This window comes from Ranitomeya variabilis, chromosome 1 (assembly GCF_051348905.1).
Source record: "Ranitomeya variabilis isolate aRanVar5 chromosome 1, aRanVar5.hap1, whole genome shotgun sequence".
Taxonomy (NCBI): Eukaryota; Metazoa; Chordata; class Amphibia; order Anura; family Dendrobatidae; genus Ranitomeya; species Ranitomeya variabilis.
Genome location: NC_135232.1, coordinates 722012619 through 722030526, shown reverse-complemented (window position 1 = coordinate 722030526; position 17908 = coordinate 722012619). Strand labels below are relative to the sequence as shown.

General features: G+C 46.1%; 1 protein-coding gene across 7 annotated transcripts in view; it reads left to right on the top strand.

The window, feature by feature from the left end:
* EML5 (EMAP like 5) overlaps positions 1 to 17908 on the top strand; it is a 175615-nt gene that overhangs the window by 70151 nt on the left and 87556 nt on the right. For 5 of the 7 annotated variants that reach the window (XM_077267584.1, XM_077267583.1, XM_077267582.1 and 2 more), the window contains exons 2-4: positions 14212 to 14371; positions 15460 to 15558; positions 15941 to 16009. The exons of 1 other annotated variant lie outside the window; for it this stretch is intronic. In XM_077267584.1, the coding sequence (XP_077123699.1) occupies positions 14212 to 14371; positions 15460 to 15558; positions 15941 to 16009 (328 nt within the window). The remainder of the gene's footprint in view (positions 1 to 14211; positions 14372 to 15459; positions 15559 to 15940; positions 16010 to 17908) is intronic. One more of the 7 variants, XM_077267585.1, reaches the window with a different exon arrangement.

The window sequence follows — 17908 nt, the reverse complement described above, 5'->3', positions numbered from 1 at the left end:
GTTTTTACATCTGCCTAGGGGGTCTCTAGTCCCCTCTTCCCTAGTGTTTGGGCTCCCCCTTCCATCTACTCCTTGTTGTACTCTTACTTATCCTTCACCAAGCGTGACATTAACCCCTTAGTGACAGAGCCAATTTGGTACTTAATGACCAGGCCAATTTTTACAATTCTGACCACTGTCACTTTATGAGGTTATAACTCTGGAACGCTTCAACGGATCCTGCTGATTCTGAGATATTTTTTTCGCGACATATTGTACTTCATGTTGGTAACATTTCTTCGATATTACTTGCGATTATTTATGAAAAAAACAAATATGGCAAAACATTTTAAAATTTTGCAATTTTCAAACTTTGTATTTTTATCCCATTAAATCAGAGAGCTATGTCACAAAAAATAGTTAATAAATAACATTTCCCACATGTCTACTTTACATCAGCACAATTTTGGAAACAAAATTTTTTTCTGTTAGGGAGTTATAAGGGTTAAAATTTGACCAGCAATTTCTCATTTTTACAACACCATTTTTTTGTAGGGACCACATCACATTTGAAGTCATTTTGAGGGGTCTATATGATAGAAAATAACCAAGTGTGACACCATTCTAAAAACTGCACCCCTCAAGGTGCTCTAAACCACATTCAAGAAGTTTATTAACCCTTTGCCTGTGGAAGGCAAAAATGAACATTTAACTTTTTTTTACAAACATTTTACTTCAGAACCATTTTATTTTATTTTCACAAGTGTAAAAACAGAAATTTAACCATAAATGTTATTGTGCAATTTTGCCTGAATACGCCGATACCCCATATGTGGGGGTAAACCACTGTTTTGGCGCACTGCAGAGCTTGGAAGAGAAGGAGTGCCTTTTTACTTTTTCGATGTAGAATTGGCTGGAATTGAGATCGGACGCCATGTCACGTTTGGAGAGCCCCTGATGTGCCTAAACAGTAGAAACCCCCCACAAGTGACACCATTTTGGAAACTAGACCCCTTAAGGAACTTATCTAGATGTGTGGTGAGCACTTTAAACCCCCAGGTGCTTCACGGAAGTTTATAGCGTAGAGCCGTGAAAATAAAAAGTTGCATTTTTTTCTACAAAAATGATCTTTTTGCCCCAAAATTTTTATTTTGACAAGGGTAACAGGAGAAATTAGACCACAAAAGTTGTTGTGCAATTTCTCCTGAGTACGTCGATACCCCATATGTGGGGGTAAACCACTGTTTGGGCGCACCGCAGAGCTTGGAAGAGGAGTGCCGTTTTACTTTTTCAATGTAGAATTGGCTGGAATTGAGATCGGACACCATGTCGCGTTTGGAGAGCCCCTGATGTGCCTAAACAGTAGAAACCCCCCACAAGTGACCCCATTTTGGAAACTAGACCACTTAAGGAACTTATCTAGATGTGTGGTGAGCACTTTAAACCCCCAAGTGCTTCACAGAAATTTATAAAGTAGAGCCGTGAAAATAAAAAATCCTTTTTTTTTCCTCAAAAATAATTTTTTAGCCTGCAATTTTTTATTTTTTCAAGGGTATCAGGAGACATTGGACCCCAAAATCTGTTGACCAGTTTGTCCTGAGTACGCTGATACCCCATATGTGGGTGGGGGCACTGTTTGGGCACCCATCGGGGCTCGGAAGGGAAGGAGCGTCGCTTGGAATGCAGACTTTGATGGGATGGTCTGTGGGCGTCATGTTGCATTTGCAGAGCTCCTGATGTACCTAAACAGTAGAAACCCCCCACAAGTGACCCCATTTTGGAAACTAGACCCCCCAAAGAGCTTATCTAGATGTGTGATGAGCACTATGAACCCCCAACTGCTTCACAGAAGTTTATAATGTAGAGCCATGAAAATAAAAAAAAACATATTTTTTCCACAAAAATGATTTTTCACCCCCAAATTTTTGCTTTCACAAGGGTAACAGGAGAAATTGGACCCCAAAATTTATTGTGCAATTTATGCTGAGTAGGCTGATACCCCATATGTTGGGGTAAACCACTGTTTGGGCGCATGGCAGAGCTCGGAAGGGAAGGAGCACCGTTTTGGAATGCAGACTTTGATAGAATGGTCTGCGGGCATTATGTTGCTTTTGCAGAGCCCCCGATGTACCTAAACAGTAGAAACCCCCCACAAGTGACCCCATTTTGGAAACTAGACCCCCCCAAGGAACTTATCTAGATGTGTGGTGAGAACTTTGAATGCCCAAGTGCTTCACAGAAGTTTATAATGCAGAGTCGTGAAAATAAAAATAAAAAAGTTTTTCCACAAAAAAAGATTTTTAAGCCCCCAAATTTTTATTTTGACAAGGGTAACAAGAGAAATTGGACCCCAAAAGTTGTTGTCCAATTTGTCCTGAGTACACTGATACCCCATGTGTGGGGGAGACCACTGCTTGAGGGCATGGCAGAGCTCGGAAGGGAAGGAATGCCATTTTGGAATGCAGACTTTGATAGAATGGTCTGCGGGCGTTATGTTGCGTTTGCAGAGCCCCCGTTGTACCTAAACAGTAGAAACCCCCCACAAGTGACCCCATTTTGGAAACTAGAGCCCCCAAGGAACTTATCTAGATGTGTGGTGAGAACTTTGAATGCCCAAGTGCTTCACAGAAGTTTATAATGCAGAGTTGTGAAAATAAAAAATATTTTTTTTTCCCACAAAAAAGATTTTTTAGCCCCAAGTTTTTATTTTCACAAGGGTAACAGGAGAAATTGGACCCCAAAAGTTGTTGTTCAATTTATCCCGAGTATGCTGATGCCCAATATGTGGGGGTAAACCACTGTTTGGGTGCACGGCAGAGCTCGGAAGGGAGGGAGCACCATTTGACTTTTTGAGCGCAAAATTGGCTGTGGCGTTTAGAGACCCCCTGATGTACCTAAACAGTGGAGACCCCCCAAATCTAACTCCAACCCTAACCCCAACACACCCCTAACCCTAATGCCAACCCGATCCATAATCCTAATCACAACCCTAAGGATAATCGCAACCCTAACCCCAAAACAACCATAACCCTAATCAGAACCCTAAATCCAACACACCCCTAATCCTAATCTCAACCCTAACCTCAAACCTAACCCTAATCCCAATACACCCCTAATCCCAACCCTAGCCTTAACCCTAATCCCAAACCTAACCCTAATCCCAAACGTAACCTTAATGCCAACCCTAATCCAAACCCTAATCCCAACTCTAACCCTAACTTTAGCCGCAACCCTAGTCCTAACCTTAGCCCCAATCCTAACCCAAAATTTAGCCCCAACTCTAACCCTAGCCCTAACTTTAGCCCCAACCCTAACCCTAAATTTAGCCCCAAATCTAACTCTAGCCCTAACTTTAGCCCCAACCCTAGCCCTAACCCTAAATTTAGCCCCAGCCCTAACCCTAAATTTAGCCCCAACCCTAACCCTAAATTTAGCCCCAACCCTAACCCTAAATTTAGCCCCAACCCTAACCCTAAATTTAGCCCCAACCCTAACCCTAACCCTAAATTTAGCCCCAACTCCTCTAGCTGCCGGCCGGCAGATCATGGCGGGCACACTGCGCATGCGCCCGCCATTTTCTTACAGAAGGAAGAAGCCGGCGGCCAGAAGAGGACACAGGAGGACCCAGGGACACCGGTAAGCATGATAGGGTCCCCGAATCCCGCTATTTCTCTGTCCTCTGATGTGCGATCACATCAGAGGACAGAGAATTACACATCGCTTTTTTTTTTTTTTTTTTTTTGCGGTCGCCGGTAAACAGTTAATTACCGGCGATTGCAAAACAGGGGTCGGTAAAAACCGACCCCGATCATGTTCTTTGGGGTCTCGGCTACCCCCGGCAGCCGAGACCCCAAAGATCTGCCGGGTGCCGGCCGGCGCACTGCGCATGCGCCTGCCATTTTTTTGCCGAAGAAGATGGCGGCGCCCATCGGGAGCCACGAGGAGCACCGGGGGAGACAGGTGAGTATCAGGGGTGATCGGGGACCCCATTTCTCTGTCCTCTGATGTGCGATCACATCGGAGGACAGAGAAATTAAATGGGAAATCGCGTTTTGTTTTTTTTGCGACCGCCGGTAAACGGTTAATTACCGGCGATCGCAACTCGGGGGGTCGGTAAAAAACCCCCGAATCATGTTCTCTAGGGTCTCGGCTACCCCCTGTAACCGAGACCCCAGAGAAAATCCGACTCTGTGGGGCGCTATTCACTTTTTCCACAGCGCCGTTAATTAACGGCGCTGTGGTTTAAGTACCCTTAGCGGCCGCCGTTAAAAGGCGTATCGGCAGTCGTTAAGGGGTTAAGGCTATGTGCCCACGTTGCGTTTTTTATGCGTTTCTGCCACATTTTTGCTGCAGCAGAAATGCTTAAAAAATGCATTCCCATGCAATCCTATGGGATTTTGCAGTTGCTGTGCCCATGCTGCGGCTTTTCCCGCTGCAGAATTGCATAGCGGTAAAATCCGCATCATGTTCATTATTTCTGCGGAATCATGGCGATTCCGATGCCATAGGATTGCATTGAAAAGCTCACTTTACGCATGTGGCTATGCCCACCATGCGTAAAGTGAGCGCTTCTTGTGCAGAGGGTACCCAGGGTCTGGAGGAGAGGAGACTCTCATCCAGGCCCCTGGGTACAATATTCCTGTGAAAAAAAGAATTAAAATAAAAAATAGGGATATACTTACCTTCCGATGGCCCCCGGAGTCCTCCCGCCTCTCAGCGGTGCACACGGCGGCTTCTGTTCCCAGGGATACATTGCGCGAATCACCTGAGACGACGTCGCAAAGCAACCCTGGGAACGGAACATACCGGGAGCGCCGCTGAGGAGATCGGGGGCCGTCGGAAGGTGAAAATAAGCATATTTTTTATTTTTTTTTTATTATTTTTAACATTCTATCTTTTACTATTGATGCTTCATAGGCAGCATCAATAGTAAAAAGTTGGTCACACTTGTCAATCACTTTTTCAAGCGATGCTTGTAAAAGCGCAAGCATTCTGCAAGCTAAAAACGCTTGCAAAACGCTTGTGTTTTGCGGGAAAACGCATGCGAATTCCGCATGCGTTTTCTTTTCGGCAGGGAGTTGCGGAAATGCTGCGGACATTTCCGCAGCATTTCTGGAACGTGGGCATATAGCCTTACACCCACCGTATACTTTTTTAAAAGAAAAAAAACCTGACGCTTTTTTTGTGTGTGTTTTTTCTGTGTTTTTTTTTTTCTCTTTCTGTGTTCATGGATCCCGTTTCTGTGCTGGCAGAGCATCTGCAGAGGTTGTCACTGGAGGTGACGGACCTTCATTCTGAGGTTCAGCAGCAAAGGCAGCGGCTGCAGACTCCTACTGTGGGGGACTCTGCGATTAGGCCGGTCCGGAGTCCTGGAGGTCTTACTGAAAGGTTAAAAGATGATTTGGCAATGTATGAAACCCCAGAGTCATTGGAGGCTGCCATGTCATTGGCTACACGTGTGGACAGATGCCTCCAGGATAGATCAATACCCCTGTGTCGGGAGCAAGGTCCGGGGGTGAACCTATACTTGTGGAGTTAGAGGGACCCATGCAGAATGTCTTCCCTGATATTCGCAAGAAAAAGGGCGTGTGTTTTTTTTTGTGGGAGGAAGGAACATATTATTGGGACCTGTCCTTTGATTCCTAAACAAAAAGAGACTCAATTAACCCTTGGGAGCTTGGAGTTTGATAATCAAGGGGTTTGTTGGGCAGAGGTGGTGCTAGAGCGCAGGACTGAGAAAATTCTTGTTTTAGTAGGCAGTGGAACTGGATTCAGCATGGTTGATGCTAAGTTTGCTAGAACTCATGGACTTGCTTGCTCTTTCTTAGCTAAGTCTATTCCTAGTTGCGCCATCGACTCAGCGCCACGTCAACAGAGAATATTGACATATATTGTACATAATATAAGATTGAGGGTGGGGTCTTTCCATTATGAGGTAATTCCTTGTTATGTCCTGCAGGGTGTCCCCACTCCAATTGTTCTGGGTTTACCCTGGTTTGTGAGTCATAATCCAATAGTGGATTGGCAATCCAGAGACATTGTGGAGTGAGGAGATTACTGTTATGGTAACTGCCTAAACGTTTCCCTTTCTGCAGTATCTACGGGGACCTTACTGGTATTTTTGTCTGGTTTTGAGGAGGTATTTTCTGAGAAGGGTGTAATGATTTGCCTCCCCATCATGTACTGTATATGGCTGTCCTATTAACTTGACTTCCGGAGCTAAACTACATAAGTCCAGACTGTACAATCTGTCTGAAAGACAAGCTATGAAAGATTCTATTGCTGAGAGTCTGGAGAAGAATCTCAATTTGCAGACACCGTGTTTCGGGGTACTGCCCCTCCTCAGTGCAAAGTGGAGACGAGGGGCAGTACCCCCAAACACAGTGTCTGCATATTGAGATTCTGGTTTGGCTTTTATCCTAAGTCATGTGACAAGGCTCGTTAAAGGGTCGACATTGACTGTTAGGATTGCTACTTCCAATAGGTGGCACTAGAGTTCTAGTCCTCTTTCTCTCTGAAGAGACAATTTGCATATTTTCTAGAGGAGCATTGCGGCTTTAAGTCTCCTCATCTCGACATGCTTAACATGTCACTCTCCGAAAGGAGAAACAATACTTCTTGGATCCTGGTCAGACGCCTCTCAATCAGCCAAACCAGATCTCCACTTTTCACTGACGAGGGGCAGTACTCCGAAACACAGTGTCTGCAAATAGAGATTCTGGTTTGGCTTTTATCCTAAGTTATGTGACAAGGCTCGTTAAAGGGTCGACGTTGACTGTTAGGATTGCTCCTTCCAATAGGTGGCACTAGAGTTCTAGTCCTCTTCCTCTCTGAAGAGACAATTTGCGTCTTGAAGTTAAAAACACCAAGATGGATGCTTAGTCCTGGAGCTTCCCTGGTGGTGATGACCATGAGAATCCTGCCCCAAATTTGCAGAAGGGGGTAGTCATCTCAGCCTTATACCCTGAGCTGAAGGGTGAGGTGTTGGAGGCTCAGGGGGACGCCCCTGCCTCCTGCTGTTCGGGGAGGTTAATTGTACCATTTGGCGTCGTAAAGTATTTAGGGAACATTATAACTAAACTTGCTGGCCATCTAGGGGGTAAGGCAACCACAGACCTCCTTTTTTGGCGTTTTTGGTGGCCCAGGTTGCATGGAATGTGGTTGAACAGGTGTCTGCTTGCAGTGTTTGCGCACGTTCTAAAGTACTGCGTACCTGTCCATCTGGTACCCTTCTTCCACTGCCCATTCCTAGCAGACCATGGACACACTCGTCCTGGGATTTTATTACTGACCTACCGGTGTCTGCAGGCAAGACTGTGGTTTTGTTGGCTGTAGATAGGTTCAGTAAAATGGTCCATTTTGTCGCATTACCTGCACTTCCAAATGCCAAGACTCTGAGATTGTGAAACTTCACAAGTTCCCTCTGATGTGGTGTCAGAACTGGGGACCCAATTTGTTTCTAAGTTGTGGAAGGCATTCTGTACTCAACTTGAGGTGCAGATGTCCTTTTCCTCTGCTTTCCATCCTCAGTCGAATGGACAGACCGAGCACTTTAACCAGAATTTGGAGACTTACCTCCGGTGTTTTGTCTCCGAAAACCAGGAGGATTGGGCATCTTACTTATCGTTGGCTGAGTTTGCTATTAATAATCATCGCCAAGAATCTACTGGCAGGTCACTATTCTTTCGTGTGTACGGTTTCCATCCACAGTTTGGTACTTTTAATGGGGGAGAGGCTTCGGGAGTTCCTGAAGAGGAAAGTTTTTCTTCATCGCTCTCCTCAGTGTGGCGGGGGAGGGTTGTTCAGAGTAATTTGAAGGTCATGGGAGACAGGTACAAAGGTATGGCTGACAGAAAACGCTTAGGTCCGGACCTAAGTATGAATGACTTTGTGTGGTTGTCTACCAGGAATATCAAGTTGAAGATCACTTCCTGATAATTGGGTCCTAGGTTTATTGGTCCCTATAGGATAACCGCCGTCATTAACCCTGCAGCTTTTTGTCTTGAGTTACCTCAGGCTCTTAAAATTCACTATGTGTTCCACAGATCTCTGCTCAAGAAGTATGTGGAACCTCTTGAGTCCTCTCCCCTGCCACTGCCCCCAATCATTGTTGATGGTAATTTGGAGTTCCAGATTTCGAGGACTGTTGATTCTCGTCTTCAGCGTAGTTCCCTGCAGTACTCTGTGCACTGGAGGGGGTATAATCCAGAAGAGAGGATGTAGGTTTCCACATCAGATGTGAATGCCCCTAGACTGGTTCATTCGTTCCATACCTCTCATCCTGAGAAACCGGGTCCTGAGTGTCTGAAGGCCACTCGTAGTAGGGCAGGTACTGTTATGGGTGTGTCAGGTGTGACAAACAGTCATTCTGGATCCTGCTGTAGAAGGTCTTTGCGTTTAGCTCAAGCACCTTCTTGATTTTTGCATCTGTTATGAAGCAATATCCTTCTCCCTCTATGACCCAATAGTTACCTCCACCTTCTGCTGATAATCACACACTTGTGCTGAAGGTTTAAATACAGTCAATTTCTCTAGCATGGTGCAGGTGTTAGCTCCTATTTGCCTCAGTCTTGTTGAAAGTTCTAGGAGTGGGTTAGTGTCTTTCCCTGAGGACCCTTGGAGGATTGCTGATGTGACATCTCGGTTGTCTTCTCAAGCGTTTTATCCCCCATCCGTCTTCCCTCCATGTCTTTAGTTTTAGTGGGGACTGACTAGTGCATACCCCGTCCCCTCCCTATGTAGGGCCTTTCGCTAGGGTCAGGCAGAGATTAGGTTCCTGCTCGGCGATAGGTGCAGAACCTATATAGGGACATTTAGGGGAGACATGGTGATTTTACATCTGCCTAGGGGAATACATTCCCCTCTTCCCTAGTATTTGGGCTCCCCTTAACTTTTACGGATCTGCATCTCAGGACTAGGGGGAAAAGCTGACCCTGTACTAGGACTAGGCTGAAACCCTACGATGGAGTGGACGACTTACTCCTTGTGAATAGACCCACTGACTTCCTAGGCTAGACTCAAACGAAGACCTACAGGTAGGGGGTAAGGGGGTCCCTGAAAGATCTAGGGACTGGGAACAAAAACAGGTAACCTTCTAGTAGGAAAATAGAGGCAGCCGCAGAAACGAAAGGAAAGCCAAAAACAAAACTGGCAGAACTAGAAATCCCAGAACTGCACAATATCAAACACAGAAAGATAACAAGGCATCAAGCCAGAACACTAGCGGATTAACACAGTTATCCAGCAAGGACTGGGGGGCCGGTGCTGGGTAATAAAGGGTGATGCAATCACCTGACCTAGGACAAACCCAGCACCAGAGGAAAAAGACCAGCAGCCTGAAAACCACAACAAGATGGCGGATGGTCAAAACGAAATATATTCTAACAGTACCTCCCCTTTTACGAGGATCCTCTGGATCCTCTTGGCCGAGCCTTATTCGGAAATCTCCTGTGAAAAGCCTTAATCAGCCTTGAGGCTGAGACGTCCTCAGCTTTCACCCAGGAGTTATCCTCGGGACCGAAACCCTTCTAGGACACGAGATACTGCAACCTTCCTCTATGCCACCTGGAATCTAGAATGCATGAAATCTCAAACTCGCCGTCCTCATCAATTGGAGGAACAATCGGCATTGTCTCCTTATCTGGCGTGTCAACTCTCTTCAGTAAAGATACACGAAAAACTGAATTAATTCTCCAGGACGAGGGGATATCCAATCTCACCGCTGCCGAGTTGACAACCTGAACCGCTTTGAAGGGTCCTACAAACTTGGGCCTCAGTTTTTTAGAAGGGATCTTCAAACGCAGATTCCCAGAGTACAACCAGACCATATCCCCAACTGCAAACAAGGCCTCCCTTCTTTTCTTGTCAAAATATTTATTTGACCTCCTATTCGCCTCTTTCAAATTATGGTGTACACTGGTCCAAACCCTTTCCAAATTTCCAGAAAAACTCCCCTCCTCAGACACCGCTGCCCCAATCTTAGAAAACGGACTGAAAGATGGATGTCTCCCTGTACAGCAAAAAAAAGGAGAACACCCAGCTGAGGAAGACGTATGTTTATTAAGAGCAAACTCAGCTAGTGGTAGATATTCCGACCACATCTCCTGATTGTCTGCTACAAAACATCTCAAAAACTGTTCGACGTCCTGGTTCTTCCTTTCGGTCTGTCCATTGAACTCCGGATGATAACCTGACGAAAATGACAAATGAACCTTTAATCTGTCGCAAAAAGCACGCCAAAAACAAGCCACAAACTGTGGTCCCCTATCGGAAACAATGTCCATGGGAACACCATGGAGCCTGACAATCTCTTTCACAAATGCCTTAGCTAGAGTGTTGTCGCAGGGTAATTTATTGAACGGAACCAAATGACACATCTTACTAAACGATCCACAACAACCCAGATGACAGAAAAACCCTCAGAGACCAGCAGATCGGTGATAAAATCCATAGCAAGATGCGCCCATGGTGAACTAGGAACCTCCAAAGGGCAAAGCAACCCTGTAGCCAGGGCATGTGAGGCCTTAGACCTAGCGCACACGGTACACTGATGCACCCACTTGATCATTTCTCTTTGCCACCCTGGCCACCATTAACTTCGACTGATCGACTTTCTAGTTTCCAAAATCCCTGGATGACCCGCCAAACGAGACTCTAGACATTCAGCAAACAAAGCTCTCCTCAAGGCTCTAGGCACAAATAATTTACCATACGAAGTGTTTGTTGGTGCAGCATTCTGGGCTTCTAAGAAGCTATTCTCCAACTCAGAACCCAATTCTGCCACCACCACCCCTCTCTGCAAAATACATTTCTCCTTCTCAGTATTAACAGCTGGAGAGAAACTACGTGACAAAGCATCCGCTTTGACATTCTTTGTCCCAGGGATATAAGTTACAGAGAAATGGAAGCGGGCAAAAAAAAGTGCCCACCTAGCTTGACGGGCATTCAAATATATGAGATTCTTATGATCAGTAAAAACCTGTATCGGATGTCTAGCCCCCTCCAAAAAATGTCGCCAGTGCTCAAACGCGAGTTTAATAGCCAGCAACTCTCTGTTCCCAACATCATAGTTGAGCTCAGTCTCCGAAATTTATTTAGAAAAGAAAGCACAGGGATGCACCCAATCCTATCCCTCCTGAGGCAGAACTGCCCCCACCCCTACCGATGAGGCATCCACCACTACCAGAAATGGCTTAGTCTCATCAGTCTGGACAGCTTCAGAGGACCATTGGACAGTATTAGAACCCTTCTTGGTGAGGTCAATTATAGGTTTAGCGATAACAGAAAAATTCTTTATGAATTTTCTATAATAGTTAGCAAACCCTAAAAAACTTTGAACCGATGTTAAACATTCAAGACTAGGCCACTCCAAAACTGTCTGAACCTTTACCTGGTCCATCTCAAACCCATCACTGGAGACAAAGTACCCCAAAAAACTAATTTTCTGTACCGCAAACTCGCACTTCTCCAATTTAGCAAAGAGTGTGTTTTCGCGCAAAATCTGTAGAACTTCGCAGAATCTCTGCCAATGCGACTCCAGATCAGGTGAGTAAATCAAAATATCCAAATAAACCATAACACTTCTACAGATCAACGGCCTCAGAATGTCATTAATGAAATTTTGAAAAAACGCAGGCGCATTCATAAGGCCAAAAGGCAACACCAGACACTCAAAATGACCTTCCGGGGTATTAACCCCTTTACCCCCAAGGGAGGTTTGCTTCGTTAATGACCAGGCCAATTTTTACAATTCTGACCACTGTCCCTTTATGAGGTTATAACTCTGGAACGCTTCAACGGATCCTGATGATTCTGACAATGTTTTCTCGTGACATATTGTAGTTCATGACAGTGGTAAAAATTTCTTTGATATTACCTGCGTTTATTCAAGAATACTGTAGATAAGCCCCTGATGCTGGTGGGCTTAGCTCACCCTCGATTTTGGGGGTGTCAGGTTCCCTTAAACGAGGGTAAGCCCAGGACGACTGGGAAAGGCAATAACAAAACTGGCAGAACTAGAGATCCCAGAACTGCACAATAACAAACACAGAAAGCTAAAAAGGCACCAAGCCAGAACTCTAGAGGATTAACACTGTTGTCCAGCAAGGACTGGGAGGCCGGTGCTGGGTAATAAAGGGTGATGCGATCACCTGACCCAAGACAAACCCGGCACCAGAGGAAAAAGACCAGCAGCCTGAAAACCACAACAAGATGGCGGCTGAAAACCACAACAAGATGGTGGATGGTCAAAACGAAATAGATTCTAACTCTTACTGTTGTTGTGCACTTACTTATCCTTCACCCAGTGTGACAGGGTTCTAAATTCTACTCCTTCCCCCGGTCTTGTATATGTTCTAGAGTTCTGCACATTGCTTCTTCCCCCGATTTTGTGTATGTTCTAGAGTACTGAACATTGCTTCTTCCCCCGGTCTTGTGTATGTTCTAGAGTTCTGCACATTGCTTCTTCCCCCGGTTTTGTGTATGTTCTAGAGTTCTGCACATTGCTTCTTCCCCGGTTTTGTGTATGTTCTAGAGTACTGAACATCGCTTCTTCCCCCGGTCTTGTGTATGTTCTAGAGTTCTGCACATTGCTTCTTCCCCCGGTTTTGTGTATGTTCTAGAGTTCTGCACATTGCTTCTTCCCCCGATTTTGTGTTTGTTTTAGAGTTCTGCACATTGCTTCTTCCCCCAGTCTTGTGTATGTTCCAGAGTTCTGCACATTGCTTCTTCCCCCGGTTTTGTGTATGTTCTAGAGTTCTGCACATTGCTTCTTCCCCCGATTTTGTGTTTGTTTTAGAGTTCTGCACATTGCTTCTTCCCCCAGTCTTGTGTATGTTCCAGAGTTCTGCACATTGCTTCTTCCCCCGATTTTGTGTATGTTCTAGAGTACTGAACATTGCTTCTTCCCCCGGTCTTGTGTATGTTCTAGAGTTCTGGACTTTGCTTCTTCCCCCAATCTTGTCTATGTTTTAGAGTTCTGAACATTGCTTCTTCCTCCTATCTTTTGTATGTTCTAGATTTCTTGGCATTGTTCCTTGCCCCGGTTCTGTGCATGTTCTAGAGTACTGAACATTGCTTCTTCCCCCGGTCTTGTGTATGTTCTAGAGTACTGAACATTGCTTCTTCCCTCGGTCTTGTGTATGTTCTAGAGTTCTGGACTTTGCTTCTTCCCCCAATCTTGTCTATGTTTTAGAGTTCTGAACATTGCTTCTTCCTCCTATCTTTTGTTTTCTTCGCCCGATCTTGTGTATGTTCTAAAGTTCTGGACATTGCTTCTTCCCCCGGTTTTATGTATGTTCTACTATGTTGGACTTGTGTCTTCCTCCCAGCATTGTGTATATTCTGGACATTGCTTTTTTCCCCTGGTTCTGTGTATGTCCTATAGTACTGGACTTGCCCCCAGTCTTGTGTATACTCTTCCGTGCTGGACATTGCTTCTTCCCCCGTGTCTTGTGTATGTTCTAGAGTAGTGGACATTGTTTCTTTCCTCCGTCTTGTGTATTTTCTAGTGTGCTAGACACTGCTTCTTCCCCCGGATCTTGTATGTGTTCTAGAGTTCTGAACATTGCATCCTCTTCTGGGTCTTGTGCATGTTCTGGACATTGCATCACCATCCAGGTCTTGTGTGAGTGTTCACTGTCCGATGCTCCAGAATCCTGCTCGCTTTCCTTGTTTAGCTGTGGATCGTCTTTTCTTGTCCTTGCCATTATTCAGTGCAGACTTTAAGAGCCTCCTGGGAGGAATAATCTGCAGTAATAGATGTTCTCTGTGCTCCTTGTTAATGTTTATCTGTCTTTTACTAAACTATTAACCATTTATTCTAAAGAGTCTGTGGTGCTGGGAGGCGCTGGCTGCCATTCCTACAGGTGGTGGCCTCGTAAACCTAACACTGTAGGGAACCTGCTGTCTGTATTACATATTAACAGGCCATGCTTTTGCCAATACATTGAGTCAAAATATTCCTCTCGCATCTCCTGATCGAGAGCTAATCCTAGAAACCTCATACTCCGCTCCTGAGGCTGATAGTGCCGCATTACCTCATGTGAGTCTGCTGTATTATTTACGGGGGCATGCATCTACCATCCTATATGTCTTTTTATAAGTTGATGGCGACCCCCATACTAAACCATACGCAGCTCCCCTATACAGGCCTGGTTACAGTTGCTTCCTCTTGGTGTCATTCGTTACTACTGTATGTGAGATCAGTCGCTGAAGTTGTATCTTCCATTGTAGTTTGGCATTGCACCCCGAGAGGCTGCTGGTGGCTACTGGGCAAGTTGGGAAGGAGCCGTATATCTGCGTGTGGGATTCGTACTCCGTGCAAACAGTCTCCATCCTGAAAGATGTTCACACTCATGGGATCGCGTGCCTGGCATTTGATCTGGACGGTCAGGTGGGTGCACGTCTGAGATATACTGTAACCTGTATGTACAATGTATGGGGGCTTACACAATTTAATATAGTTTGGGAGATTAGTCTACGTTCACATTAGCGTTCTGCGCCGCAGCGTCGGGCGCTGCAGCGTCGCCGCATGCGTCATGCGCCCCTATATTTAACATGGGGGCGCATGGACATGCGTTGCACTTGCGTTTTGCGACGCATGCGTCACTGCGGCGCACGCGTCATGGCGCAGAGGACGCAGCAAGTTGCATTTTTGCACGGGGAGAGCGTCTGCTCTCCATTGGTTGATGCATGGGCCAGCTTCTCTCTATTGGTGGATACAGAGTGGGGATAGCTGCTCTCTATTGGTGGATGCAGAGGGAGGCCAGCTGCTCTCTATTGGTGGATGCAGAGAGGGCCAGCTGCTCTCTATTGGTGGATGCAGAGGTGGCCAGCTTCTCTCCATTGGTGGATGCAGAGAGGGCCAGCTGCTCTCCATTGGTGGATGCAGAGAGGGCCAGCTGCTCTCCATTGGCGGATGCAGATGGAGGCCAGCTGCTCTCTATTGGTGGATGCAGAGGCGTTTCAGCTGCTCTCTATTGGAGGAGGCAGAGAGGGTCAGCTGCTCTTTATTGGTAGATGCAGAGAGGGCCAGCTACTCTCTGTTGGTGGATAGAGGGGGGCCAGCTGCTCTCTATCGGTGGATGCAGAGGTGGCCATCTGCTCTCCATTGGTGGATGCTGAGGTGGCCAGCTGCTCTCCATTGGTGGATGCAGAGGGGGCCAGCTGCTCTCCATTGGTGGATGCAGAGGGGGTCCATTTGCTCTCCATTGGTGGATGCAGAGGGAATGCAGCTGCTCTCTATTGGTGGATGCACAGGGGGGGCAGCTGCTCTCTATTGGTGGATGCACAGGGGGGGGGGCAGCTGCTCTCTATTGGTGGGTGCATGGACCTGCTGATCTCCATTGACGGATGCAGGGGGCAGTCCCTAATAGCACTGGCGTTGGTTTGTCTTGGTGCAGGCACACTGCTCCTCACTGTGTAGGAAATGTAACCATGACCTCTTATCTCTTCTCATCTTGCTCCTTCTCCTCCATGCAGCGTCTGGTGTCCGTGGGCCTCGACTCCAAGAACACGATTTGTGTATGGGACTGGAGGAAAGGGAAGATGCTCTCTATGGCTCCGGGACACACTGACCGGGTATGGGGGTTTATCTAGGGGCGTATATAAGAAAGTGGGGACACCCAACAGACCATAAGCACAGGCCTGATTTATTTGGTGGTGATATATTGTACATATTTGTATAATTGCAAGCTAGTGATCTAAGTAATCAGATGCAGGTCGCCATTCTCTATTCCAGTGCTCTCCAACCTGTGGCTCTTCAGTCCTTGTAAAACTATAACTCCCATCATGTCCTGACAGGCAGAGCTGGACAGTAACAGGTTGGAGATGACGCCTGCAGCCTATATGTTATCTAGATGTGAGGGCCCCGCTTCATGCTAGCACTGTGGCCCCTGCTCATGGAGCCGTGTCTTGTGATGCTGTCCGCGTTATGTCTCACTACTAACCGTTTTTCTTCCAGATTTTCGACATCTCGTGGGATCTCTATCAGCCGAACAAGCTGGTGAGCTGCGGGGTGAAGCACATCAAGGTCTGCATCAATACTGACGTGGATTGCTTGGGTTCGGTTCTGGTCATGAATCCTTTGAGTCACCATCTGTAATATATGTTTGGCACACTGGTTATTATAACCTTTCTTGCTCTGACAGTTTTATCTTTTTCTGCTATACAATATTCTGCCTTTCCAGAGTGCACAGACTTGTTTTATGCCCCATATAACTCCAGTGTTCTTGACTCAAGTGTCCGTTGTGGTTCTGTATATATCCCTGTGCCTCTCATCATGGGGGGTAACTGGCTACTGTCCTGCCCCCGAAGTTCTGTCCTCACCTCCTGCTCTCCTCCTCCACAACGTGCCGCCAGATAATCAGTGGGACACGTTCTCCACAGACAGCACCACTTGAGTAACATTTCTCTGCGCTGTTTACTCTGAATTATTTATCTGATAAGATGAATTATTTATAGAAATATAAATAATTAACTTCACATCGAGGCTGCGCCGCCGAACCGGGACACGAGACACCCCCCCCATTCATTACCAAATAACGGGACACGCAAAGTGCGGGGAAAGATGTGCTAAGGAGGCATCCACCGCTAGGAGACCCCCGTTACTAGATATAGACCCGCATTGTAGCATCACCGGAAATAGAAAGATACTAAAGAATAAGACTGAAATCTGTGCTAGTTCTAAAGATCGCTACACAGTGACTCCACCAGCAGAATGGTGAGTGCAGCTCTGGAGTATAATACAGGATGTAACTCGGGATCAGTACAGGATCAGTAATGTAATGTATGTACACAGTGATTGCACCAGCAGAATGGTGAGTGCAGCTCTGGAGTATAATACAGGATGTAACTCAGGATCAGTACAGGATCAGTAATGTAATGTATGTACATAGTGACTGCACCAGCAGAATAGTGAGTGCAGCTCTGGAGTATAATACAGGATGTAACTCAGGATCAGTACAGGATCAGTAATATACCGTATATACTCGAGTATAAGCTGACCCGAGTATAAGCCGACCCCCCTAATTTTGCCACAAAAAACTGGGAAAACTTATTGACTCGAGTATAAGCCTAGGGTGGAAAATACAGCAGCTACCGGTGAATTTCAAAAATAAAAATAGATGCTCCATACCGTTCATTATGGCCCCATAGATGCTCCATATAAAGCTGTGCCAGATATAATGCTCTGCACCGTTCATTATGGCCCCATAGATGCTCCACATAAAGCTGTGCCAGATATAATGCTCTGCACCGTTCATTATGGCCCGATAGATGCTCCACATAAAGCTGTGCCACATATAATGCTCTAAACCGCTCATTATGGTCCCATAGATGCTCCACATAAAGCTGTGCCATATATAATGCTCTGCAACGTTTATTATGGCCCCATAGATGCTCCATAGAAAGCTGTGCCATATATAATGCTCTGCACCGTTCATTATGGTCCCATAGATGCTCCACAGAAAGCTGTGCCATATATAATGCTCTGCACCGTTCATTATGGCCCCATAGATGCTCCATAGAAAGCTGTGCCATATATAATGCTCTGCACTGTTTATTATGGTCCCATAGATGCTCCACAGAAAGCTGTGCCATATATAATGCTCTGCACCGTTCATTATGGCCCCATAGATGCTCCATAGAAAGCTGTGCCATATGGAATGCTCTGCACCGTTCATTATGGTCCCATAGATGCTCCACATAAAGCTGTGCCACATATAATGCTCTGCACCGTTCATTATGGTCCCATAGATGCTCCACAGAAAGCTGTGCCATATATAATGCTCTGCACCGTTCATTATGGCCCCATAGATGCTCCATAGAAAGCTGTGCCATATATAATGCTCTGCACCGTTCATTATGGTCCCATAGATGCTCCACAGAAAGCTGTGCCATATATAATGCTCTGCACCGTTCATTATGGCCC